Source organism: Eleutherodactylus coqui, chromosome 4, assembly GCF_035609145.1.
Source record: "Eleutherodactylus coqui strain aEleCoq1 chromosome 4, aEleCoq1.hap1, whole genome shotgun sequence".
Classification (NCBI taxonomy): domain Eukaryota; kingdom Metazoa; phylum Chordata; class Amphibia; order Anura; family Eleutherodactylidae; genus Eleutherodactylus; species Eleutherodactylus coqui.
Genome location: NC_089840.1, coordinates 71,079,764 through 71,099,215, shown reverse-complemented (window position 1 = coordinate 71,099,215; position 19,452 = coordinate 71,079,764). Strand labels below are relative to the sequence as shown.

At 43.8% G+C, this 19,452-nt stretch overlaps 1 protein-coding gene across 2 annotated transcripts in view; it reads right to left on the bottom strand.

The window, feature by feature from the left end:
• The window catches only part of MNT (MAX network transcriptional repressor), a 92,073-nt gene that overhangs the window by 52,603 nt on the left and 20,018 nt on the right, over positions 1–19,452 (bottom strand). For both annotated transcript variants that reach the window (XM_066599631.1, XM_066599632.1), the window contains exon 2: positions 2,537–3,134. In XM_066599631.1, the coding sequence (XP_066455728.1) occupies positions 2,537–3,134 (598 nt within the window). The remainder of the gene's footprint in view (positions 1–2,536; positions 3,135–19,452) is intronic.

Genomic DNA, 19,452 nt, shown 5'->3' with positions numbered 1-19,452 from the left:
CTTGCCTGCAGCGGCTGCCCCGAAGACCCATAGCTACAGGCGGTTGTGCATTCCAATGGCTTTTAGTTGCAGCATTAGGCTAGTGGGCTGCCAGGACCTAAGCTGTGCAGCCAATCAGCTACAGGGGGCGTCACCCCCCTGTCAATCTTGACTCCATCAGGACTTCCTGGTGGCGTCAAGATACACTAATACCAACTTCATCTCCTGTTGGCCCATTACTGTGAAAGTCAAGCCATGCAGCCTGGAGTGCAATCAAGAGGAAACAAAGCGGACCTTTCCTAAGGTGCATTTAGAAGGAATGATTATTGTTCAAAAAATCCTTCAAACAAGCAAAAGTGAATAATAATCATTCAGTCTAAACTGGAGCCAATGGCGAACGAGAATCACACGCTTCTCGGTCGTTCAGTTTCTGCAGGACTAAAAATCATCGTTGGCGTGTTCATTTGTCGTTCCGTTTTAACACGGAACAATTCTGGTTCAGTGTAAAAGGAGCATTAGTGTCACTGAATTTTACCTATTGTCAGGTTTCAGTTCTTGGACCCCTACCAATCAACCATTAACCCCTTCAGTGGCAGGTTTATTATTACCATGTCATACCTCACAGGGCAGGTTTTTTTAATGAGTCAACAATGCAATTTAATCTCACAAGTATTTGAAAGTCCTGTACTACTTTGACAGTTGGTATTATGGCAGGGAAATCTCCGGGGCTTGCTGCGCTGAGTATGCAGTAAAAACCCTGGAAGATTTCAGCACTAGAGCTGTCCACGGAAATCTTCTTGGGTTTAACTGACCTCTTCCATGGTCAGAGCAGCAAACCCTGGAGATTTTCAGGGCGTACCACTAAAGGGGTTAATGGCATGTGGGACAATCCCTTTAATGTTGTATATAACATCTTGGACACACCTTGTGGCATGTAGAACCCCTTTAAATGTCACGTGTGCAAAAATAAATCTAGAAACGCTGATTTAGTGCATTCACATGGGCAAGAGAATTCTAGTTTTGTGCGTTGTTAGACGCACAAAAATTGCACGAAAATGCAACTCATTATTTGTAATGGGTGTATTTACAAGGGTGATTTTGCTCTTGCAGAGATGCTGCGAGATGGGGGGGGGGGGGAATTGCAGCATGTTCACTTCTGTGTGAGTCTTGCATGAGAACAGAACATGCAGATGAACAGGGGTGGTCAGTGTGCTGTGCGATGCAAGTCGGGATTTAGAAGGTCAGGAGCGATTCGCTCTTGCCCATGTGAATGCACCCTTAGGTTTTAGCTATATAATAGCTGCTCATCCCTGGCAATTATTAATAGCAGATGATCGATTTAAAAGTTGCAGCTAAAACAATATTTAGTTGTAGAATTTGCTTGTATGAGACAAGTGCCTTTATAGGTATCACAGTAAATACACGGTCATGGATTCGATTTCTACAAAAACAAATGAAAATTACTAAATTACTACAAATGCATTGTGTGGTTGGAAAATGTACACCTGCGACAATTTCACAAAAGCTCAAAACTGGAACTAGACAGTAATCCTCCTCACCGTGCCATATTGCATTCAATAAATAGAAGAACAGCATTTAGTTGCATCTGCCTACTTACATGGGTAGATCTTAAAGGGCCACTCTGGCAAAAACACTTTTTTCCATTTCTGCCCCGCTCATCTAATGTGGAGGTCTCCTATGCAAATTGCAGTCACTCCCATGCAGTCTGATGCTTGTCAGGCTTCATCTTGAGATTTCTGCTTTCACATAACTATTCTGTGCTATCAATCTCATGATGCATCACCACAGCATTACATGAGCATCTAGAGACTGTACCATCTCTGCTGCAGAGAAAACACTGCCATTACATAATATATTCAGCTAAATAAACTTCAGACCATAAGTATACAGTCAGGAAGCTGAGCTGTGATCTCCACTATTATTACTGTGTGACCAGAGCTTCTAATCATCAGTAACTGTGAAAGGAGTGTCTGTGTCCCCCTCTGTAATGCAATATTATCACACTATATTTTTACTAACTAGTTTGAGAACACATAAACCCAAATAAATCTGAGCCAATCAGAATTAAGATCACATGACCACTTGAGGAGAAGGACTCTAGGAGTTTCAGCTAGAAAGGAATAACTAACCAAAGTAATACTAGCTGATTTATATATACTGGGGGGATGGTTACATAATAAGTGACATTTTTTTTTAATGAGGTGGCCCCTTAAAGCTACAATTCTCCGTGGCTGCTGCGAGTAGGGTAAACGGCAACACTGAAAGGTTGTCCCAGAGGTAAGTCAGCAGCATAAACTGCAGAAATACCTCTGAGTAGGGTTAGTGCACAAAGCATATCATTGTGCAGTCTAGTTAACTGTATAATAGGTCATCTGTGCTAAGACTTATGGCATGCACACATTTCTCATTGAACTGGTTTTGATCATACACAAATGTTTGTGATGCATCTAGAATCTTAAAAGTTGTCAGGGGTTCCATGGAAGAGGGCAGAGTGCAACACCAAAGACACCAGTTTGGGTACTAAGTAAGTCCTTACCCTCCAGGTCGCCTTCTCTGCTCATTCGGCCTTCCATCATCTGCTGATGATAGTCTAAGAGCACCCAAGGGTTGTGCTGTAGGCTGCTGCTGTGGGTGCTGTAGGGTTGTTGGCTGGGGCTGTATAGGATGCTGCTGCTGCTGTTGTTGCTGCTGCTGCACAATGTGGTGGTGAGTTATTGCCAACACAGGCGTTGAGTAATGGTGCAGCTGCTTCGGACTTCCAACACTCAAGGGTGTGGACTTGATCTCCGTGAGTCCAGGGCCGGGTGGTCTCTGGATGACAGGAGCCAGGGATACATCTTTGCTGATAACAGGTGGGCTGACAACAGCGGGCTGACGCTGTACAACAGGAGGTGACAAAGATGTTTGGACTACTGGTTGAGGAGTGCTGGTTACCACAGGAAGGGGAATGACGGCTACTGGAGTAGGTAGGGGAGGAGGTGGAGGTGGAGGAGGTGCAGGTGCTGGTGGAGAAGCAGGATCAGGAGGGGCCTGGTTTACCACTTCTTCTGTTCGAGAAATTATTTTCTTTTCTTCCTCTTCTTCCTCCTCTTCTTCCTCTTCCTCCTGTTCCAGCAAAATATTATCATTTTCCTCTGTAATGAAAGGGTAGAGAAAAAAAATGACATTAGATACAAGTGACCTTTCATGGATTACCGTTAATCTACTGAAAATTTCCCACTTGACCTCTGAACAATTCTTGGTATGTACAAAGCAATTTGCATTTGGTGGTTTCTGTAATTATGAGGAGAACCCTGACCGATCCCATACAGAATGACGACATTACAAATAATGGTCACATCTAGAAATAATTCTCTGCTTTGTTCTAAAAGGAAGATAGTTGGGAATTTTTTTTTTTTATAAATACAAACACGACATTTCAAACTCCGATTTTAATAGTCTTTCCACCGGCATCTGATGAGTCTTAAATATGAAGATGTGCATGGCTCTTCGTGTATTAAGCATATCTCGGCACCTCCGCGTGCCTGAGCAAAAATTAATCTGATCTGATCAGTCATTAATTTTTGGTGTAACTTACACCAGTTTCTGGCATAAATTATACATGTGTCAGTCCAGGGCAGCTATGGCTCCTCCCGACAGGCCACATACTCTTTTTTTAAAAAGCGGTGGACGGTGATACAAACAACAGAAAAAAAAAATTGAAAAAAATAATCACATATTTCTTGCACAAATCCCCACTTGAGTAATAAATTGTAGTATGCATGGTAAGCTTTCCATTCCATTTCAGTGGGACTGTTGAGAAAGCTAAGTGGCACCAGTTCGTGTATTTCCATCAGTCCCATTGAAATGAATCGAGTGCTGACCGTGCAGGATTGGCGAGCACTCCATTCAGAGTGACGTCGCTGCTGGAGAAGAAGCAACCGTCGCAGTGACAGGAGAATGGCACATGGAGGTCCTGTTCTCAAGATCGGCAGGGGTCTCAGTGCTGGGCCTCCACCGATCAGCAAGTTATCCCCTATCCTATAGATAGGGGATAACTTTTTATTCTGGTAAAAACCCCTTTAAATATTGATGGCCTTAGGATAGTTCATCAATATTTGTCACTGACTGTGATCTCCTCCATCGTATACAAAGGCACAGTGGTCCATATGGTCAGCTGGGCCCGGTCCTGCACCTCTGCCTAATTTACTGGACAGAGTTGCAGTACAAGTCATATCCACTCAGACGAGCTTCTGTACCTATATAAACAACGTAGGGGACTTTCTAGAGCACCCCTGCTTTTCATTGCTCTGATTGGTTGCGATCCCACCACTGTTGGGTTGGTGATGACCACCACCAATAAGGTGTGAATGCTTTTCAGTCCAGAAACACCCTTAATACAGCACCTTCGAATACTATTTACTTTATAGTCAACAAGTGTAAGACCAGGCGTGTATGAACGAAACAAAAAAGTACAAAAATAAGTAATCATTATAGTAAGTGGGGTCCATTCTTTTCCGTCATGTGACACATCCGTTCCTGGATGGCATTCCGTTTTCCTGTTCCTATAATTGAACTGGAAAAGTAATGCCGGAAGCAGATGTGAATAAAGCCTAAAAGATTTTGTTAACATATGAATACAGATGGGGGTCCATCTGCTGAGACTCCCACTGATCTCTAGAATGGGGGTCCTGTATCTCTCGCTCTCCTCATTGCACCCCCGCAGTGAAAAGGAGACTAAACAGAGTGCTGCTCCATTCATTTTCAAAGGGACTGCCAGAGATGGCTGAGCAGTGGGGAATGGGGTGGTGGGGGGTTGAAACAACCCCGTAGTGACAGAGGAGCATACGCGATACCTGTTTTTGGGAATTGGTGGGTGTCTCAGGGATGAGACCGCCACTGATCAGCAAGTTATTCTCTATCCTGTAGATAGGTGATAACTTGTGTCCAGGAACAACCCCTTTAATAAGTCCATCCTGTATTTATGTGTAAAATGAACAGAAATATTAAGGCATCAGCAACAAATGAAACTCACAGCCTACTGACAAAAGGGACAGCGTTACGGATTTGGCAACACCAGCATTGTTGACCGTTTCCAAGTAGCAACCCCAAATTTTTGCTGCGGCACAGTATAAGCTTGCTGACACAAGTAGACATTGCGACAAGCACTAGCTTTCAGACAACGGTAGAGTCGCTCATTTCACGATGGGAGTTCCCCCCAAAAATGCTTAAGATGGAAGAATTCATAGAACTTCTTGCTGACCAATAAACATAAAAATCAGAACTAAGCAAGCCAAGAACAAAGTATTGGTAATGTTTAAGATTGGGCAGGTAGACAAGTATATAGTTCCTTACCCTTTAAATCGTTAAGGCCCAGAATGTGTTTAAATAGGTTGTGATCTACTTCAGTGAGCAAGCAGTCATTGGCATAGTAACCATGATGTGTTGGGAGGGGCAACTTTAGAGATTCCCTTCTGACTCTCGGCTAATACACAACACATGGTTCTCGCAGAGAACGAAAAATGGGAGTTGTTTGCCAGCAAAGCCATTTGTAGCTGCGGGTTCACATGCAATGAGTAAACGGTGTGCGCACTTTACTTGAGCCGGTGACACATCTGCTGCAGGAGAATTTAGGATTGTGTTCACCTGTGCCAGTTGTTATATAATTTTTATACTTTTTTCTTGTAAAATCTACAGTAAAACCTTTAAAAAAAATAAAAAAAAAACATAAGCATGAGCGCCACCAAAAATGGCCTCTTCCACTACAAGTAGATGTCCAGTGCATATTGAATTCTATTTAATTAATCAACATGCTGCATTAGTAGTTTTTTAAAACCATTTCTGTTTTCTTTAGCCCAAGACCTTTCTCCTTTATGATAAACTAGTACCCTCCAAACTTGGCAAGAAGCTCGCTGCCAGTCACACACAGTGAATCACTGGGCTGGGACATGAAAGTCATGGTCAAGTGTCTCAGAACAGGACATGCAGTCTTTACAAACTTAAAGGGACAATGAGCAAGAGAAAAACTAGTCTGAAAGGCAAATAGGGAGTCGCAGGAGACTCGAGACTCAAGGGCAGACATAACGCCTGTGTAGCTGGTTTGGCTACACAGGGGCCCAAAGAGTGATGGGGTCCCGGGCTACCGGATCCCTCTGGGTTTATTTTTTTTAATGAAAAAAGTGGAATAAAATAAAAAAACAGCTCATACCCGCCTGCAGTCCACGCTGCAGTGGTCCCCCACTGAGGATCGAACCGCGATCATGTGTCCTTGTCACGTGATTGTGCTACTAGGGAGTCAGTAGAGACCAGTGAGGTGTGGACTGCAGTGGTTGGATGGGGAGTATGAGCTGGTTTCATTGTAATGAATAAAAGAGCATGAAGGGACATTTTTATATGAATGGAGACTATATGGCGGCATTACAAATAAGTAGAGCATGTACAGGGGCATTATTAATTGAGTGAGGCATATAAAGAGGCATTAGTATGAGTGGAGCATATAAGGAGGCATTATCACTGAATGGAGAAAAAGGGGGCATTATTAAAGATAGGAGGTCATTATAACTGAGTGTGGGCATGTAAGAAGGCATTATTACTAAGTCAAGGCACTTTTACTGTGTGGGCACTAAAAGCAGCACTTAGGGTGGTCTCACATCTGCGCTCGAGGGTTCTGCTTTCCTGCTCTGTTCGGTAAGCAGGAAACGTGAATCCCCGCGACTGAACGGTTCCATCTCTGGATGGAACTAAACAGCGTTGGATGGACCCCATTGACTATAATTGGGGCCGCCCATTTTCTGCCCAGCTGCCTGACGTTTGGACGGAAGAAAAAAAAAAAAAAAAGTGTTTTTTCTTCTGGTATTTTCGGCTAGATCTGTGATGGAACCTCCGACCGGACGCAGATGTGAAACTGGCCTTATTGTGTGGTTAGTTCTTTGTTGAGTAACTTCATATTTATTGTTAATAGTGCAGATCATGTAAACTGCTGTATTTTTAATGTGATCCTATAATACGTTTTAATGTGCATTGAATTTAACCATATTTTAAAGGTTTTATGCTCGTTTTTTTTTTTTTTTTTTGAAGGTTGGTGTAGGTGTTCGAGCATTACTCTTGGTATGAGCAAGATTCTTTTAGCATGTCTTAGACGTACTTATTTTGTGGGGCCTATAAAGGGTACAACAAGGGGTATACAATTACTGTGTGGTGCACCATTGGTGGTGCTATAACTATCTGGGGCACTATAAATGAGGGATTGTGTAAAGGTGTGGAAAACAAAGACAGTTTACTGTAAAATTGAGAAGCCAAATAGGTCTGCGTTTCAAATTCTGCATAGACAAATTGTGACTGGGAGAAGTCATCATCGCGATCTGGGCCACAGGGACAAGAAAAGGGAGAATGAAGGACTCCAGTCAGAGGGGACATCACTTGAGGCAACGATTAAAATCCATTATATAGTCTGAAAAGCACCTGTGTAGAACTAGTTTCTATTGGTATATGGTCACTGTATGGGGTAATATAGGTCTTTGTATAGGGTTTTTTTTCTGGTAACAGTACGGTGTTGTTTTGAGGTCATGGTCTAAAGCTATAATTTGGCTCTCATAGTGTTATTATTGAGGATATTTGCAACCAGTGTGCAATATAATTTATGGGCCTAGTCTGGGGTAACATGTCAGTGCTTAGTTGATTGTTACAATATTCTTAAGTCTGTGAGGGTAAAACACTTAGCACTATTTTTTTTTAAAATTTTTATAACCACCCGACAGGAAGGTATGCCCTTACCTAAACTTTTACATGGGGCCGGTAGATGTCCAGTGTCCACGCACCTCTATATATCACAATTTTTTTTGGGTGGGGAAGGAGATGACCCCAGGCACGTTCTCTGCACAAGTGCACTCAGCACTCTGTGTCCACCCCTGCCTAGTCTTGCATGTGATCTTCTCAACATCTCATATTAAAAGGATATTCTTCACTAGGAGAGCCAAGTTTAAATTAGCACAGCAGCAAAATGCCCTAACATCACTACAGAGGGGTGCTAGGAGGTACATTTGCACCCTCTAAATACCCATTGAAAACATTTCATATCAGGTCTTGCTTTTTGCACTCCACACTATTCTTACTGTTCACCTAAGTTCACATACAAGCGACAAAGTCCAGGAGTCTACATTAGTATCAGGAAACGATGATCTAGCCATCCTTGGTAGTGACATGTTTGGACTATAATGTACACTAGCTGTGCCATCCATTGCTAATGAACAGGGTAACGTCCAGCCATTTGGTTGCACCCGGGCCCTGGAGCCTTAGGGGGCCCATTAGGCCTCTCTTCATACAGGGAGCTCAGTACTATGAATAAAGCATTATAGTTGGCAGCCCTGTTACAGGTTTTGCATTGGGGCCCGGGAGCTTTAAGTTACGGCTCTGCAATGGGGCTATTCTGCAGGCACATGCAATGGGCAGTCTGCAGTAGTTACAGATTTTTTGAAAAATCCATAGTATTTGGGAAGAAAAAGTATTTTTCAGAATAGTTAAAAGAATTTGTATGACATTTAATTTGTAAGTATAACGAGCCACATCTCTGCAAAATTATGACCCAATAACCAGAGATCCAGTTTAAGAGGATTCTGCTAACTTGTATGGTGCAAGTTGACCTGTAAAGCCGTCCGCAGCAGGACACGACTATAACATCTATTACAGCATGCAGTGCTGCTGCAGCCACACCGGAGGAGCCGAGCTACAGGTTATATAGGGATAATTGTTCTGACCTAGTTGGCCATAGAAACCAGGAAGCAGCACACCTGTTGTGCATCTTCCCCATGTTCCTCCCTTTGTCCTGGTTTTAGCCAGACCACACCTTTACCTTTCATACTGGTTTTACAGGCAACTTAGAACAGATTATTAGCAGAAGGAAATATTACGTTTTGATGAATGTACAAAAACACGCAATCGTTATGTAAGAATACAAATTTAGTAACATTGTAATTATACACATGAAACTAAAACTAAAAAACAATTAAGGGCCCGGCCCCACGGGCCTGATCCGCTGCAGACTGTGCTGTAGAAATGCTGCAGATCCAGTGCAGCACAAAGTGTGAGATCTGTTGTGGAAATTCACAGCTGAATTGGCAAATCAATTTATGCACAGATTTTTTTTTTAGCAGCTTGTAGATGAGATTTCATAGAATGGTAGAGTTGGAAGGGACCTCCAGGGTCATTGGATCCAACCCCTTGCTCAGTGCAGGATCACTAAATCATCCCAGGCAGAGGTCTGTCCAGCCTCCAATGTAAACCTGTTCCACTGCTTCTGGTCTTTCCTTGTGCAAATGAGAATAGGGCTGATCCCTCTGCACTGTGACAGCCCTTCAGATATTTGTAGACAGCTATTAAGTCTCCTCTCAGCCTTCTTTTTTGCAAGCTAAAAACATTCCCAGATCCTTTAACCGCTCCTCATAGGACATGATTTGCAGACCGCTCACCATCCTGATAGCTCTTCTCTGAACTTGCTCCAGTTTGTCTATGTCTTATTAAAATCGGGTGCCCCAAACTGGCCACAGTATTATTCCAGATGAGGTCTGACTAAGGAAAAGTAGAGGGGGATAATGACCTCATGTGATCTAGACTCTATGCTTCTCTTAAAACATACCAGAATTGTGTTTGCCTTTTTGGCTGCTGCATCACACTGTTGATTCATGTTCAGTCTGTGATCTATAAAGGTCCATTTAGACAGGACGAATGTCGGGCAAACGATGCCCGACACTCATCCATGTGTCCTCGCTCCTGTGCTGCTGCACGGGAGCTAGTAGAGCTGGCTCACCCACAGAGTGGCAAGCAGGGGGCTGGGGCGGCTGCAGGAGACTTTTCTCCTAGCTCTCCCCCGCCATTTCCATTGACTTGACCTAGCGGCTGTCCAGTACTGAACTACTGCTATTTACACTGAGTGATCAGCTCATCATCCATCGTTTATGCAGCATGACTCCAGATGACATAAAAATGTTGAACAAAACTGGGCCCAGGACAGAGCCTGTCCTAGGGTTGTCCTTTGTTTAATGGGGTTTTACCTGTCATTCAGGGAGTCCTGCCAGGGCTCATCCCAAAGGATATGCAAACCTCCAGTCCCATTTATTTCAATAAAACTGCCTGAGATCTCCAGCTGTTCCATTGAAGTGAATTGAACTGGAGGTGTGCATGCACGGCCCTTGATGCCAAACCCTATGGGATGAACCGGTGCTAGACTCGGTGGATGACCGGTAAAAACCTGCCTTGAGGCAACCCCTTTAAGGGAAACCTGTCATCAATATAGGCACCATAAACTAAGTTATGGCGCTTAGGCATCATGTCCACGGGGACAGATCCGCAGCGGGTGTCCCGCACGCGTGATCCACGCCCCATAGGGATGCATTGGACACCCGCAGGTAGTTAATACCTGCGAATGTCATTTTCACTTGAGGCGCGGATTGCGTGTGCGGGAAATCACCAGCAGCATGCTCCATTTTAGTGCAGGTTTCCCGCGGGGACGGCTCCCGCAGGCTTTTATTGCAGCCTGTGGAAGCCGTCCGGATCTGTGGCACACCCGCAGCTGAATTCCTAGAGCAGGAACTGGAAAAAAAAAAAAAGTGCACGGCGCATGCATGGGGCACACTGCCGATGTGCCGAGCACATCCGCCGGGCTGAAGAGAGAAGATCCGGCCGCGACGGAGGGAAGATCCGCAGCGTCCGGACAGGTAAGTAAATCTTCTTTTTTAGGTCTCATGTCCGCGGGAAAGGAGAGACCCGCTGCGGGATTCTGCATGAAGATTCTGTGGCGGGCCTTATTTTTCCTGTGGACATGAGGCCTTATAGTTTAGGTACCGTGGAGTCCAGGGAGCCTCTTGTTTTACTTGCCCGGCTCCATGTTCCTGCGGTGTCCCTGGAGAGAAGTCAGTGCACACGCTAACTTCTCTGTGAAGGAAAGCAAGAACGGGGACCAGACTGGGTATGAAAATAGGCTCCTGGGACCCCACATTACCTAAACCATAAGTACCATAACTAGGTTTATTGTGCTTATAGTTGATGACCGGTCCCCTATAAGTCTCATGCACTTCACTGCTACTGTAAATGCTGCCCCGTGTGGTTGCACCCTAAGAGCATGTTCACATGGGACGGATTTGTTGTGCAATTCACGCAGAGAACATTCTACAGCAGATTCACAGATGAAAGTCTGCATCAAAACCCGCACCATTTGGAGTGTATTTTAATTTGGATTTGGGTGCGGAATTCACCCCCTCATGAAATAAGTCGATTCCGCCGTGTGTCTGGTGCTACAATTCTGCACCACCTGTCAATTTCCACATGGGTTTTGTGCAGATTTTTTCCGCAGCGTGGTCAAAATTTTGAAAATTTCATATACTTTGCTGTTGATCGGCGGTTTGGGGTTCCCACCGATTAGCTGATCCTCCAGCCTGCTGTCAGTGCAGCTGAGCTTGACATCATCATCGATGGTCAGAGCTGAAAGTGTAATAGACGGCTTCACTCCGATGGAAGTAATGGAGTGCGATGCCTCCAATTACACTTTGCCTCCTCAAAGTGGGAAGTGTATAGGAGGCATCGCTCCCACTGATTTCAATTGGAGTGAAGCAATTTATTAGGTTGTATTTACACGGGTGAGCTTTACACGCAAGTTCTGTCCGATGGCGACCTGGACGGAACTCATACACGAAAATAACAATTAACTGTGTTTATTTACACGAGCAATCCTTCTCTCAGATTTAAAAAAAAAAAAATTTTAAATACATCGCAACATGTCAATTTTTGGCAGATTCTTTTCAGGAATCGCCCACTAGTTCCGATGAGTAGGGGGGCCTAAAAATCATGTGCAGTGATGTGATGCCTTTTTCTTGCAATTGCAGGTAGAATTGTTGGTATATAAGTATATTAATCTGAGTTTCTCAATCAGATATTACACTTGGCCTCGTAAACATGGCCCTACACTTCTGTCCCTGACCACCAATGGCGATATCCAGCCCCGCTGTACTGACAGTGGGCGGGAGGACCAGCTGATCAGTGGGGATCCCAAGTGGCAGATCCCTGCTGTTCAAGCACTGATGACTTATCCTGAGGATAGGTCATCAATAGAAAAAGCCCAGAAAACCTTGTTCATAATTTTTTTCTGCATCCAAAGTCTGAATGAAATTTTGAAAAGTCTCGCCAAAACGTGGAAGAACAGTTTCTACCAACGCTGCAAAATAAAATCTCCCCATCTTCCGTAAATGGAAGGACACCATGTCCAAATGATAGGCCTTGCATAAACAGTCCCATTATCACAGTGCCCAATTCTGTGTATGAATGCTTCTACTTGATTGGGAAAAACGATGCTTCAAACTAAAAAGCCCTCAGCGTAGTGTAGACCTCTTCCTACGTTCCCAGGCTCTCGCACAGAATGGTCCCTTGGCTGCAATCCGCGTACTGTGCACTAGGAGATCCTGATTAAATAGAAGCTCAGTGTGACATTGCGCCGTCCGTGCCAAACTAAGCTGTAACTATTCAGGTCAGCAATCAATGTTCATTCACCAGAATGGTTACACGAAAACTACACTAGACAACCTAATGTGACCCATTCATAGTGTGGGGGGTGATGCGGAGGAATGTTATGCATATACCCTATGGGTATCCTCTAGAATACATATGGAGCAGAACATCAAAAAGGATCATATAGTGACTACTGGGGGAAAAAAAAAAAATTATCGAATTATTATCAGTTGTATCGGAATAGACTTAATATAAATAAATCTTATTTGTATAGCGCCAATTTATTCTGCAGCGCTTTCAAGTAGTTTATTTATTACCCCCCACCAAGTTGGGAACTCATTATACCGACCTCTGAGAACAGGGGTCTCAGGTCCAACCACCCTGCATTGAGGAGATTGAATGGAGCAGCAGTTGTGCATATGTGGTGCTGTTCCTCATCTACGATGGGGCTGATGGACATAGCTGAGAACTTGTACTTTGCCGTTTCCATCAGCCCCATTTAAATGAATGGAGCAACATCATGCACGTGCGACCACTGCTGCATTCAAGTGCAGGTGGGAGCAGTGAAAAGAAGAGGAGGCATGGAACCTTTGTTCTTGGCATCAGTGAAGGTCACAGTAGTGAGACCGCCACTGATCAGACTTCTATCACCTATCCTATGGATAGATGGTAAAACTTTGTTCTGCTACAACCCCTTTAAAGGAAACTAAGTTATAGCGCTGTTGGGGGAGGTGATGGGGAGCTGCGTGATGTATTTTTTATACTCACCCGCTCTCCCGATCCAACGGTGCCCGCCTCTTAGGTCTGTGCAGCGCACAAAATTCAGATTCTTTTCAGATTGCTGTGCACACGCTCTCCTATACAAGTAAATGAAAGAATGCGTGTATGGCAATCTCAAAAGTCTAATTTTTGCAATGCACATGGAATTTAGCAGTTAACACCACTAGATCGGGAGAGCGGGCGAGTAGAAAAAAATACATCACCCGGCTCCCCGTCGCCTCTCCTAACAGCACTGTAACTTATGGTGCTGTTGGGAGGTGACCGATTCCCTTTAAAGAGGTTGTCTGGTTTAGAAAAAACATTTCCAAATATCCTGTTAAGCAATATCAAGAAACAAAGAGAGATGACCCCTTTTATAAGTCAGGTTGAAAAGTGGCAACAAAGAGAATCTCTCGGCCTGGAAGGCTTGGTCTATCAGTGCATTACTTTCTCAACCCATTTATTTCATCTGCAGCAGTGTAATGCTTCATTCCCCATTAGCAGCAATGTAGGACGCCAGTTAGGCTAAACCCTTAGGCTGGGTTCACACGGGGGCGGAATGTCCATGCTGAACCTCCGCACTGAAATTCTGCTGCATTTTTAAAACAGAGATTAAACAGCAAGGTGGACGAGATTTGCAAAAATGGCGTTCACATGCTGCCGTCAGTCTGCTATGAACAAGCCGCGCACAAACTGACATGCGGCGCGGAATTCAAACCTGCAACGTCAATTTTGGCAGAGTTTCTGCTGCGGGCTCTCTTTTCTCTACTGGGAGAAGATTCAGCAGCGAAATACAAGCTGCTTCAAAACCCTTTCCGCTGCGGAAATCTTGTGGAATTTCCGTGTGGTCCCGTTGCGGAAAGTCTGTGAGATTTCCGTCTCGTGTCAACCCAGCCTTAAAGGGATTCGGTCACCTAATTTTATCCTGTAAATTAGGCTTATGGGCTAAAAGTAGGTGACCATGGAGTCCAGGATGTAATACTTCCTTTTCCCCCGTCGTTCCCCTGATGTGAGCGCTGAAAGCCGCCATTGAATGCATTGAGCGGTGCCGCTAAGTAGTCACCGGTCTAATTATATAATGGGTGGACTACTTTGCAGGGCCGCTCAATGCATTCGGTGGCGGTTTTCAGAGCTTATATTGGGGAACACAAGGATAAAACATCCCGGACTCAACGCGTCTCCTATTTTCAGCCCATAAGCTTACTTTAAAGGGCTAAAAGTAGGGGACGGGAGTCAAATCTGTCAACTATTCCCTGAAGAATAGAAAGCCGCACTCCTCGCAATGCCATCTCATGCTTATAGTCCTAAGAACGACTTATTAAAGGGATGGTCAAATTTAGGGTCAAAGTAATTAGTAAGCTGAGCACATTGCAATTTGCATAGGTTTTCATTAATTACAACTTCATCCAGCAGAAAACACTACAAGGAAATGAGTAAAGGTTATTTTCAATTGCTGGTAAATACCGTCAAGGTTACTGACAACAATGGTTTTCATCACGGCAGAGAATTTGATTTCATGTAACATGTGTGATGAAAGATCCAGACCTGAGGAAGTTCCCAGCAGAAACTTTGCTGAACAAACTTTGGAAGAGGCCTTTAAGAAGTAGGGCTCTCAGTCCTATTGTTCACATTGCGTATTAGTGTTAGGCTCCTTTTAGATGACATGATCTTGTTTGCATGAGATGATGATGTCATCACCGGCTCGTCCGTTCTCCTGCAGCCCGTTTATAAAGGCAGATTCATCATTAACTCGTTCAAAAAGAATCATTCAGTATTTTAATTTCGCTATGTGAATAAAACAGATCGGCTTCTCCCAGTTCCCTGCTGTGTTCTGCAACGCCGCTCTGGTTCTCTGCTGTGACATAATGTTTACAGGCTGCAGTAGCCTGTGAATGAGATGTCATGGGCTGCAGCAGCTTGTCACATCCCATACACAAGCTACGGCAGCCTGTAAACATTACATAAGAGGGGAGGCCTGGAGTGGTGGTGCTGCATACAGCGGAGAGTCGAGTATAAGCCAGTTTGTTATTTTAACACATGGCGAGCCCATTTATACAACAATTAAAAAAGTTGGACATCATCTTTAACTTACCGTTGGTTTAGACCCGATGTCCACAGGCAAATTTGAATTGCAGAATCTGCGCAGGGCACCCGAGCAGGAGATCCGCAAATCAAACCACCCATAGAGATGCATGGGCGTCTACAAATGGATTAAAACATGCAGATTTAATTTGCAGACCTTTTGGGTCCGGAAAACAAATCGCAGCATGCTCCATTTTTGTGTGGATCCTGCCCTGATGGCTTCCATTGAAGTCAATAGACGTCGTCCAATCTATCTATGGGATCCGCGGGAAAGCAGATTTAAAAAAAAAACTATATTGACATGTCCAACGGTAAGCCATGAGGACCATGCGCACTACAGCGAACCTGGAAGTGGAGGAATCCGCACAGACGCCGCTAACAGGAAATGCAGGTAAGCAGGGCTCACCAGCCGTAGGTGGTGCTGGATTCCCTGCACAGAATTCCCGCGTGCCGTGGACATGAGGCCTAAGGCTGGTGGCCTCTTCCTGTTCCTCACCCTCTAACTCCCTATTTTTTACATTTCATTTTCTTTTGTCCTTTAATAGCTTAAATATCACATTTTCTGAAAAAATGTTCTTTTAGCACTGGAAAAAAAAAGTGTTTGAAGACTGACCCTATTGTGTGGATTATCACATTTGCACAAGAGACTTTATAGGAATGACTGGTCTCCTACCCTAATGATGCCGTAGATAGGAGATGAATTACAGCCAAAACCGCTGATTCCGGCGGGACCAGCTATCCATAAGGGCTCATTTACAGCGGCTGACAAATTCAGCGGGAATCTGAATGATTGTCCTTCAGTCTAAATACATGCACCAATAATGGTAATCTGTTCTCTTATTGTTCGTTCTTCAGTTTCTACATGTATAAAAACTGAAAGATGATTGGCAGCCTAAACTGCCTATGAACGACTATCCCTTTGCTATTAATGGAGGCGAGCGGGCCGAAACATACCCCAGCCCGCTCTGCCTCCACTCACTGAGCAATGATCACTCCTGTGTAAAAGCACAGGAATGATCATTCCTTGGGACGGCCTGTTGGGTATCTGCGCCCATGTAACAGAGCCGTAATGAGTATGGGGCTTACTGACTCAACCAGTGTCAGAAGAAAGAAGGGTCAGGCATGTTGGATATCAACAGGCATGCTCCTTCTGTCCAAAAGGGAGGTAAGCTGCCACTGGAAGCGGGTTAAAGATCTTGTACACAGGCTCACGTTCATCCACCCAACCATCGCTCTATGTAAATGGGGTAGTGATTAGCCAATGAACAAACGCTCAATTGTCGGCTTATTGCATTTTTTCTGTAGTTTAAAAAAGTCATTGCTCTCAGTAGCTCATCCATGTGAAAGGGCAATATGCTGCTGCGAATCATTGAAAAAGTAGTCTGTGGGTGGGAGCTGTACTTGCATCCCAAGTAATAATCCCTTCCGGGTGGCCCAGCACTGGGGTGCAGCGTGGTGGCAGCTGGAATTGGAACTTTACTGCAGGTAATCTCAATGGTACTCGGCTCTACATATGGACAGCACATGCTTGGCATGGGTGTGGTAGGGAATGACTGTCGTCTGACAGCTATCTACTGTGTATGACTAGAGGTTAGCATTAGTAGTACTCAGTCATCATAATAAATAGATTGCAAGTAGGATTCATATCATACAGTATGGCCTCGATGACTACTTCCACCATAACAATCCCTAGTAATAAAGCTGCTGGTATGACTAGACTTAGAAAATGTCTTAATTGCTTCTTGTGGATATTAAACTAAACAGAGAACCTCTTGAAAAAATGAAATGTATAGGCTGGGGGCCTATAAACGGAAAATCAGGACTTGTTGGCTTCCTGTAGAAGAGTTTACTGAATTCATGGAACTGAGTGCCCACCTGCCAAGATACACTAATCTGGAAGCTGCCTGGCCTATTTTTGAGTTACATAGCACACGAGAGCCCAGATGCAAAAATCACACATGTATGCATGGCCGGCCTCGGATATGTGTGATTCGTGTGGTCGCACAGTGTGCCAGCTACAGGCTTGTGTGGGAGGGAGACAACAGGGCAGATGTTGTATATATTATGTACTATGTTCTGGTTCTTTATATTATGAACTTGTTCTGGTGCTGTATTTATTTTATGTGCATAGTTCTGGTACCGTACTTATTCACTGAGCTGTTATGGAGTGCGCATGCTACTGTTTTACTGCCTTCTGTACAAGCGGAATACAGGTAGACTGCTCACCAATGCAGTATGTATATAATTTTATTCCCTTATGATAGTAAGGAGAGGTGGGGGTGGGGGAAAAAGGTTCAGGGTTCTGGAGCCACTCCCACCCCATACAATGCAGCTGCGATCACTGTTCAGTACTATGGTACTGCATTATACGGTATGCGCAAGCAAACAATTGCAAGTTCAAGTTCCCAATGGGGACTAAATAAAGAAAAAGAAAAATTAACAAAAACATACTTGCTATTGCTGTATCCAAAAATCCAATCTATGAAAGTACCGTATTATTTATCCTGTGTAGTGAAAGTAGTTCGAAAAAAATATCCGAGCAAATCCGCCGGGCCGAAGAAAGACGACCAGGCCGGGAAGGAAGGAAGAACCGCAGCGTCCGGAGAGGTGAGTTTATTCTTATTTTTTGGCCTCATGTCCGCGGGGCAGGAGGGACCCGCTGCAGATTCTCCATGAAGAATCCGCAGCGGGCCTGATTTTCCCCGTGGACATGAGGCCTTAGAATTGCGCTCTCTTAGTCACCCCATGTCCAAGAAAAAAGTAATAAAAAATGATTAGAAAAAAAAAAATCGTATGTATTCCAAAATGGTACCAATAGAAACTACAGAACATCTCGCAAAAAAAACAAGCTTTCACAGAACTATTTTGATGGAAAAATAAAGTTATAGCGGTCAGAAGACGGCGTCAGAGAATAAAATATCTTTGGGAAAATTTTTTTTTTTTTTTTTTTAAGTAGTACAGCAAAAAGAAAGGATATCAATTTAGTATCAACATAAAGTTAGCAGGTATTTTTTCCGCAGTGTGTACGTTGTAAAAAGAAGACCCCTTCAAAAATGGTAAAATTCCCTTTTTTTTTTTTTTTTTTTTTTAAATTTCACTTTACTTTAGCAATTTAAAAAAGTTTTTCCGTACATTAAACAATACCACTGTAAAATACAAGTCTTAGACAGTGGCGGCGATGGACAAACAGGAGTTATGATTTTTTGAAATAATGAATGTATACGATAACTATGGAGCTGTCAATTACTAATGAACCTAATATCGCGTTCTCTTGTGACCACTTCTTATAGTACGGCTTATTTATACTGTCAACCGCCACATTAGTTTCATGTAACTGTCCTGGACAGGCGAAGCCAAGCTGTTACAAGTGACGGGGCTCCAGCAGGAAGGTCTGTCGATGACCACATATAATGTGACAACAAGCCAAGAACATTTTTTGGCATTTGGTATACTGGATACATTTCAGATTCTTCAAAGCCAAGTATAGTAAGCGCACATTTATTATAAAGGCTGTGTGGGTGGCCCAAAAGCTATATACTCTATGGGAATATACAGGGTGGGCCATGGAAAAGTAGGCCGGCACCACACTCTTATGAAGGCCACCTAAAAGAAAATGTCATGGCAACCAATCACAGTGCAGCTTTCATTTCTTATACTGCTGAGGTAAGATGAAAGCTGTGCTGTGATTGGTTAAAACAAAGATTTCTTTTAGGCAGTTTTTATAAGAGTGTGGTTCTGTGGCCACCATGTAACACATGCAAACAACACAGCTTTTATGTAGTTTTTGTCATTTTGGGTTATTCCAAGTTTCTTTGCAATCGGCAGAAAGGTTTCAAAATGATCATCAAATGGATGAAACACTATGGTGGGTTTTTTGGGAAGTATGAAGGAAGAGCATCTAGAAATGAAGGGAGGATTAGGTATATTTACCCAGAGAAGACATGTGGCAGTCGTTTTTATTTGAAGAGCTAACGGGAATTGTTGCGTCATTGATTATGATCCGCAGAGCTTTGGAAAAACAGGACAGACATACACAAAATAAGACAGTACTGGGCGCCTCTCACGCAAGCATATTGCCTGTCACACGCAACACCAATAGCCCATTGGTTTCAATTGGGCCACACTTGCGTAATACGCTCG